Source organism: Nicotiana attenuata, unplaced genomic scaffold (assembly GCF_001879085.1).
Source record: "Nicotiana attenuata strain UT unplaced genomic scaffold, NIATTr2, whole genome shotgun sequence".
Taxonomy (NCBI): domain Eukaryota; kingdom Viridiplantae; phylum Streptophyta; class Magnoliopsida; order Solanales; family Solanaceae; genus Nicotiana; species Nicotiana attenuata.
Genome location: NW_017670242.1, coordinates 1582898 through 1590881, shown reverse-complemented (window position 1 = coordinate 1590881; position 7984 = coordinate 1582898). Strand labels below are relative to the sequence as shown.

The 7984-nt window shown below is 36.4% G+C and overlaps 1 protein-coding gene across 1 annotated transcript; it reads left to right on the top strand.

Moving 5' to 3' along the window:
* Positions 1-876: 876 nt before the first annotated feature.
* Positions 877-4980, top strand: LOC109236536. The gene is made up of 2 exons (XM_019402730.1): positions 877-1263; positions 3754-4980. The coding sequence occupies exons 1-2, from the start codon at positions 937-939 to the stop codon at positions 4654-4656; spliced, it is 1230 nt and encodes a 409-aa protein (XP_019258275.1). The 5' UTR covers positions 877-936; the 3' UTR covers positions 4657-4980.
* The last annotated feature ends 3004 nt before the right edge of the window (positions 4981-7984 follow it).

Genomic DNA, 7984 nt, shown 5'->3' with positions numbered 1-7984 from the left:
ATTCTCCAAGCAGGTGGGTAAACTGCCTGCTTGGCAGCTTGAGTAGTGCAACTTCGGACAATTGTATCTCTCTACTCCGATATCATATGGACAAACGATTTTCAGAGTTAGAAACTAGACACATGGGGCTTCAATTATATATAAAAATCTCCCTGTATCTCTCAATATATTGGAAGAAAAGTGCGTCGCAACCTGGCCTATAAACCTGCCAGTTTCTCCGAAGTGCGGCGACGTGACTTGGCGTCCCTACTTTAAAAATTCATATTTCTCTACCCCGATGTCGTATGAACAAATGGTTGGACCGTTAGAAACTAGGTTCCAATACCTTCATTTTGGTATAATATGTCCCAAAAAGACCTCATATAACACATGAAATGTATTGCTCAAAACGCTTCATTACAAGGCAAATCCTTAGTCGGTTTTTCCGCAACTTAAATCCGATTATTCCCAAACTTTATATTTCATATCCAAACATAATATATAGTCATATCATGACTTTAAACTCATTTAAATCATGATTAACAAGTCTCATATTCATCTTAACTTACTTGAGACTTCGCTAAACCTTTTTTATCCTTGTAGAAGGATTTCGTCCTTTTTAAGTTTACATTAGATAATCCTATAATGACAATGACGTCTGAAGTACGGGGTGTAACAATATTAAATCACTTTATATACTTTCAAAGAGGATCTCATTTCCGAGCTTACATCAATTGACTTATGACGTACTTTCCGTTAAAATAAGGGCATATATGTATAATAGTATAACGTTAGGGTTTTGGATGTCCTAATACTATAAGGGAGGGCTTTTTTAAACTATTGATGATAGAGGGACCCTTTTCCGTACAATCTAATCCCAAGCGGTGCGTATAACCTAAAGTAAAAGCAAGACCACAACAGTTAAAAGAGTACAACACATTATTCAGCTCAAAAGCCATGGACGATGACAGCTTCAGAGCCCGTGTACACAAAGTTTTCGGCGCTCTCCCTTCATCAGCACCGTCGTCGGCGTGGTCTCTCACAGACGATGAAGTGGAGAAGAAAGAGTGGAACCGAAGCGCACTGAAGCGAGGGAAAGTGGATGATGACCAAACCCTTTGTTCTTCGTCATATGATGGATTATTCAAACAAAATCGCAGGAGGAACATCACCACTCAAGGGCTCCAAAATGATCCAAATGATGAGGAAAGTCGTTTTGAGGACCCTAATGATGTTTGGGAAATCAGATCCTCCATTGGCTTGGATCCCACGCTTGATAATGAGGTACTTTATATGGATTCTAATTTTTATATATTGACATCGAAGGTACTTCTACACAAATTACTAATCTATGTCTGTTATAAGAAAATTACATGAAATTCATTTTTTACTTGTCCTAGTAGTGTGAGAAGTTAATTCAATTTATATTGGACTCCCATTACCATCAAAATTTGAAATGCACTCCTTTTTTTGTGATACATTGAACTTTGTATTTCTTAATTTTGATTTGAACTAAACTATGGGCGTTTTGTATATCTGGTGTTTGTTTCGTTAGGTATAAAAGTAGGTAAGACTTCTTCAAATAAATCACACAAGTTATTTTCTCCCTTTTGGTATTGAATTTCCAGCTTCAAGAGCGCAGCCATATTACCCCAATAGGGGCTAATTCAGGCATGGACGGGCCTCAATCCTTGCTGTAACAAAATACATTATTGCAAGAGGATCAGAGACGTCATTGTTTTACTAAACTTTTCTTTTAAAGCTACTGCTTGATACTGAGATTCTAAACAAAGATTAATTTACTGTGTCTTTTATTGGAGAAAGATTATGTACTTGTAATTCTATGATTTTTTTAATTGCAATGTTTGGCTATACTGCAATTATGTTTGTATGGTCTGTGCACTTGTGTTTGACAGTGAATATGCTTTGAGAAGTATCACTTTGGTTCATATATATGCTGTTCTACTTAATTCAATGTCCCGGAACTTCAAGAGAACTAGACACAATCTGTATATTTTGGTGTTCGAAGACCATCCATTCTTTCCTTGCTATTTAGTATGTAGATGGGGGTATTTCCTTGTCAAAAATGTAAGATTGCCACAGGAAGCTACCATTACTTCTTTAATTTCAGTTATTCATGTGCTCTAAGCTTATCTCGTTTCACTTAGCAAAATCTTTACCATTTTTGTTTTCTTTTTCTTGAAATCTAGAACTTAGTGTAAGGAAATTTCTCATAATTGATTCCTCATTATTTTGGGCAATTTTGCATATCATACTTGTTCCCTTTCAATAGCTAATAGTACTTCCTTTCTCCTTCTCCTTATTCTTGGGAGCACAGCTTGGTTCCTTGTTTCACCGATTGGATAGCTGGTATTGTTTGTCCTATATACCCACTTTCTTGGTCTGTGCGATACGAGTGAGAAATTTTATTTTGGGTGTGAGAACTTTTACTAGTTGTGTGAGGGGTATATTTAATTGAGTAAAATGTGTGACCCATAACGTCCATATCATCCCATCTCCTCCTCAATTCTCGCTCACTGTTCTTCTTCTTCTTTTCCTTTTTATTCCTCTTCTCCGACGCCATGCTCTTTACTTCTTCTTTTTTTCCTTCTGTTTTTCATCAACTCTTAAACCATGTATTGGTGGGTGAAAGGGTGGAAAATCTTGTCTGCTAATATTTGGCTACTAGAGTACTAGAGTTTACTTGTCTCTCCTGAATTTCACATCAAAATCCAACTACATCAAATAAATGAAAGAAAAGACAGTCTAGTTCCATCCAATTTAGACCAAATTTTTTCAAGATTACTTCAGTTTCACTACCTACTTCTCAACTTCTCCAAAACAATTCAAATTCCCACAATAACCACCTCAAAATTTCCTTCAAATAATTGAATGGAGAAAGAATAAATATGCTAGGCATTGCCGGACTCCCATTTCTGATTTCAAATTGCATACTGGTGTTGAGTTTGAATTTGGCTAGCAAAAGAAAGAGAGAAACAAGAAAAGAGCAGGGGGTGTCTATGAGGAAGAAGAAATAAATAATACTTTAGCCTAACTTGTCTTTGTCATCCGATATTTGAGGAATGCTCTCAGAGGAGATGGTCCGCGATGCTGCTTCGGCATCAGTTTTCCGGCACCTACTTTAAACCCTAAAATAAGCATACTACATGCAAAACAAAAAGTTCTGCAAAAAATAGTGGAATAAGCATTTGAAAATTGTTTGCTATAAAAAAGCTGAAGGAGAAGATGGGAATTTTAAAAAAAAAGAGTTGTGGAGAGTGAACTGGTCAGAACAGGAAGATGCACAGATAAAGAAGGGGCGAAGTAATGAGAAGATGGGACCCATAAATTCCAAATGTTAAGCATTGAATACCCTCACACTAGTATGAGGAGTACTATGGGGTCATTTGGTTTAATGACAGGTTATGCTAAGATTAGTTATGCTGGGATTAGTTATTCTGGTATTATTTCTTGTTGACCGGTTGGTATGTTGTATTAATCATGGCATTGGCAATTTTACTGCTTATCCTTGGATAACATATACTGGAATTACTATTCCATCCTCTGGCAGGTATAAGTTATCTCGGTACTATTTTTAATTCCGAGATAAATTAGTAACCAAACAAGGGATAAGGCGGTATTAAATTTTTATCTCAGGATTAATTTTGCTTATCCATCACACTAAACGACCCCCAATTGTCTTGCAGGCCCTAAAAGAGACTTTTTTTTTTGGTTTTGTTTGAGACTTATGATCCTTCTTGATTGCTTCTCCAGGACGAGGAAGATGAATATGATAGAGTGGCGGAAGGCAGAGTGGGTGCTGCTGATCGCTTGTACATGAAGAACATTGTTGATCAGGACACATCTTATGATCCTTCAGGACGTAACATCCGTAGAGACGCACGTGCAAATCATATGGCTGCACAAGTTAGGCTGAAGGAAGATGCTGATGCAGCTGTGAAATGTGAAACTCATTTTGATGGTATCACCCTATGCGGTGAGCAGCAGTCTACTGAACCACTTCAGGTTCATAGTAAGGTGAAGCCAATTTTGAAAAGAACAAGGAAATCTGAGAATGGTGAGCTCAAGTCCACGAAACGAGTCAGGTTTAATCCTAGTTGTAAAAATGAATGTGAAGGGGCTTCAGAGCTAGAAGTTTCTTTGGCAGCTCCTGCAGCAGCAAATTCTAGTTCGCAAAAAAATGAATCTATTCTTGACAACAGTAGGCCGAATGTTCCTGATCATATTCTCAACCCTTCAAAATATACTCACTATAGTTTGGATTCTCCTAGCAAGCTTGATGATGAATCAAATATTCAAGCTTGCGTATACCTTCTTGAGGAGGTTAAGAAGTTGAAGCATGATCAATTGGCACGAGAAACTAGGGACGTGTCAGCTACTAATCCTAAATCAGTAGCCTTTGTGCCTAGGCAGAAGAACTCATATGCTATAGCAGCAAAGGATGCAACTGCGTCAAAGGAAATGATTAAAGATGCTTGTAATGAATCCTTGCACCCAAAAGGCTTTCCTGTTGCCATTGCCGCTTTAGAGGCTCAAGAAAGTGGAGATCCAATGGATGAAGATATGGAAGCACATGTAGGTGACAATAACATTGTGTCCCATAAACCACAACGCCGTTATCGAAGCAGGGCAGAGATGAACGACTCTGTTACTTGATCTTATGTTGTCACTTGAGGCTAGTGTGTATGTATGTTATATAATTCCTTTAGCAGAAATGCTTTGTTAACTCCATATGTTTGCAAGTTCTTGTCTTAGCTGGATCTCACCCCTGGCCCCTCCAACCTCCACCCCTCCAGAAAAAAAGGAACAGAAAAGGAAGAAACATACAATATATGACTATGGGGGGAGTCCCCTTGCACGACAAAAGCATGGAGTGTACTGACTTTTTGCATGAACTATCTGTTTTTAAGGGCGTTCAGTGATTCTTGATGGATTATTCTTATTATGTTTATTTTTTAGTGGAGGGATTCATGATGATCAGGTAATATTTCCCTTGTGTTATCATGTCGCTTCTTGAATGATATTCAACTTTAGACATCACATATCTTGATATGATTAACACCGGATAACAAATGCAAATGATACGAAGACTATTATTCACCACAGAATCTCGATGTTATGATCTATAGAATCTATAACAAGCAGGTACTTGGCAATTTTATTTATCTCTTCTCTCAATTGTCTTTTGATATTTTTCTCTCATTTTCTTAAGAGGTAATTTCTAACTGATTTTAGGCACATTGTATCGGCTCATAATCTTTGTAACGGTGCATAATCTCAGTTTATATCAACTTAATCCTTCATTCGTTGCTTACTCTTTGAAACATCTGTTTTTGCTTTAAATAATTGATCAAATCACAGAATCGATTCCTTCCTCCTAAGTTCCCTATAAAACTAATGGAAAAACAAGAAAGAAAAGGAGAACAAAGCAGATACTTTTTATATTCTGCTAGTGTTTTTTTATTTTATTTTACTTTTTTCTCCTTTTATTTTGTTGTTTGGATTTTCTATTCTAATATGCTTACAATTTTCTTTGTGCTCACGATATGCTTCATTTTCTTGATAGGTTTGACTGATTTAAATTCCTTCAAAGAGATCAAAGAAGGAGAACGGTTCAACTTGATCTGCAAGGTAGTTTTGCGTCCTTAAATAAGTTTCTCCTATTCAAAAGAATAAATAAATGTTTGGCAAGTGCATTATAGGTCACATGTTCTTGCAGGGGCGGAGCTACAGTAGTGAGTGTGGGTTCGGGCGAACCTAGTGACTTTTTCTCGGACCTTGTATTTGCATTGAAAAATTTATCGAAAGGATATAATTATAGAACGGCGAACCCAGTAACAAAAGGGCTTTGGGTTCAGTGGTAAGCGTTCTGGGTTCGAAGACAGTTTATGAGCGCACCATACGGGTTCGCTTCTGCACAGAAGCACTACAATTTTACTTTTCTTAACAACGTTTCCTTTCCTTTCTTGGGAAGAAACCACAAACTTATTGCTAAGACAAAAAGAAAAAGATAAAAGCTCCAAAATAGTCCCAGCTGTCCACTGAGAGCTATTCCCCAATCAAATCAAAAGAAAAGTAAGGGAAAGAGTTAAGGTTTCAGAAAGTTTTGTCATTGTTTAAAATATGGCTGTCCAACGGGACGGGGCGGGACGAAATTAACGGGACGGGACGGGACGGGACGACATTTAAGCGGGACGGTGGCGGGACGGGACGAAATGGGACGGGACAAACGGGACGAAACGGTCGTCCCATCCCGTCCCGCTAACAAACGGGATGGGACGGGACGGGACGGGTTCGTGGGTCTTAAGTGTATTTTTTTTAATAAAAAAACGTCTATTTTTTGAAAATTACTATGTTTTTAAAGTTTGCAACGACTAGATTTTTGACTTATTTAATAAACTTAAATGTTACTATGTTAGTATGTTAAAAAGAAAATTAGAAAACTAAGTAAAGCATTGTAAAATATTAAAACAAAAGACTTGTAATGAAATAATCTAGTAAATATAAATTTATAATAGAGTTATAATTTATTTAATATAATTTCAAAGTATTAAGTATTAAGAAACTAAGACAATTCATAAAAATAATTCATCGCTTAGAGCCTTTTATTTTATTAATAGAACTTTCAAATCTCAAATACAAATATAATTCTTTTGAAGAGCACCTATTCTACGCAGCCACCTTCTAGGAAGGGTTCTGTTTGAACTAGGCCTCTTAGTAGCCAATTACAAATTATCATACTAATATTTGTAAGCTCCTATATAGCTTCTTTGTAACTTATCAATAATATCTCTTGGACATTCTACTGGAATTGGCAATGTTGATTGATGTTCCATGAGCTCCATGCCGTCATCGCTCCCAGTGGTAAGTATCTCATTGTATTCTTCTTCTTCCCTAGTGGTTAGTTTTTCAAAACCAAGATTTCTTCTTTCTGAATTAATCCAATCTCTGAATAAGACGGAAATCTCTAGACTGTCCTCCGCTAATGAATGTCTATGATCTCCAATTTGAAATCTTGCCGCGCTAAAAGCACTCTCCGATGCTACTGATGATGCTTGAATAGCCAGGATATCTCGGGCCATAATTGAAAGTGTTGGAAAAGCCTTGCCACGCTCCCTCCACCATGACAAAAGTTGTTCCTTGCCTTCTTCGTCTTTAATATTTTTCAATCCTTGATTAAGATAAGAATCAAGTTCATCATCAATAGAGGAATCAAAACCTGTTATATCATCCATATCTTCCCATAAAACTTCTGCTCCAGACTTAGAAGTAGAAGGAGCAGTTTCAGTACTAGTTGTATCCATAGATTTATATTTATCAAACATTGATCTAGCATAAGAATATATGCTAGCTTGGCAGTTTTCGAGAGATGGTTGTTCATTTTTTTGAATTTCTAAATTCTCATAAATTTTACGAACAAGTCCCTTTGCACCTCTTAGTTTTAAAGATGGGTTAAGTAGTGTAGAAATTAAATAAACTTCGGCAATAGGGAAAAAATACTTTTTAAATTTTAAAATCATTTCTTTAATGGCTGGTGCATAAGTTGGATTTTTTTTATACTTACCAAATACAACAGAAATTCCACAAATATGCCATAATATTTGTGTAATAGTAGGATAATATATACCAGAAAATTATTTTGTAGCATAATAAAAAATTTCTAAAAATTTAGTAAGCTCTCTGATCTCATCCCAATCAGAATCAACAACTTGATCAACAGGGTAAGCATTATGCATATTAAATACCTTTTGGATGGGCACCCGATAATCATAAGCAACTGTAAGCATTTCATAAGTAGAATTCCACCTAGTACAAATATCTTTTGGAACTTTTCTAAATGGAAGGCCAGCACTAGCACATTGTTGAGCAAATTCACGAATTCTACTTTGTTTATGAGCACAAAAAATATAGCCACAAGCATGTTGTATTTTACTACAAGCATCAGAAAATAATTAAGACCATCTTTTACAACCAGTTAAAAACT

Coding starts and splice junctions, on each gene's coding strand:
- LOC109236536 (XM_019402730.1), top strand. CDS start 937: ATGGACGATGACAGCTTCAGAGCCCGTGTACACAAAGTTTTCGGCGCT. Junction 1,264..3,753: donor ATCCCACGCTTGATAATGAG/GTACTTTATATG, acceptor TTGCTTCTCCAG/GACGAGGAAGATGAATATGA.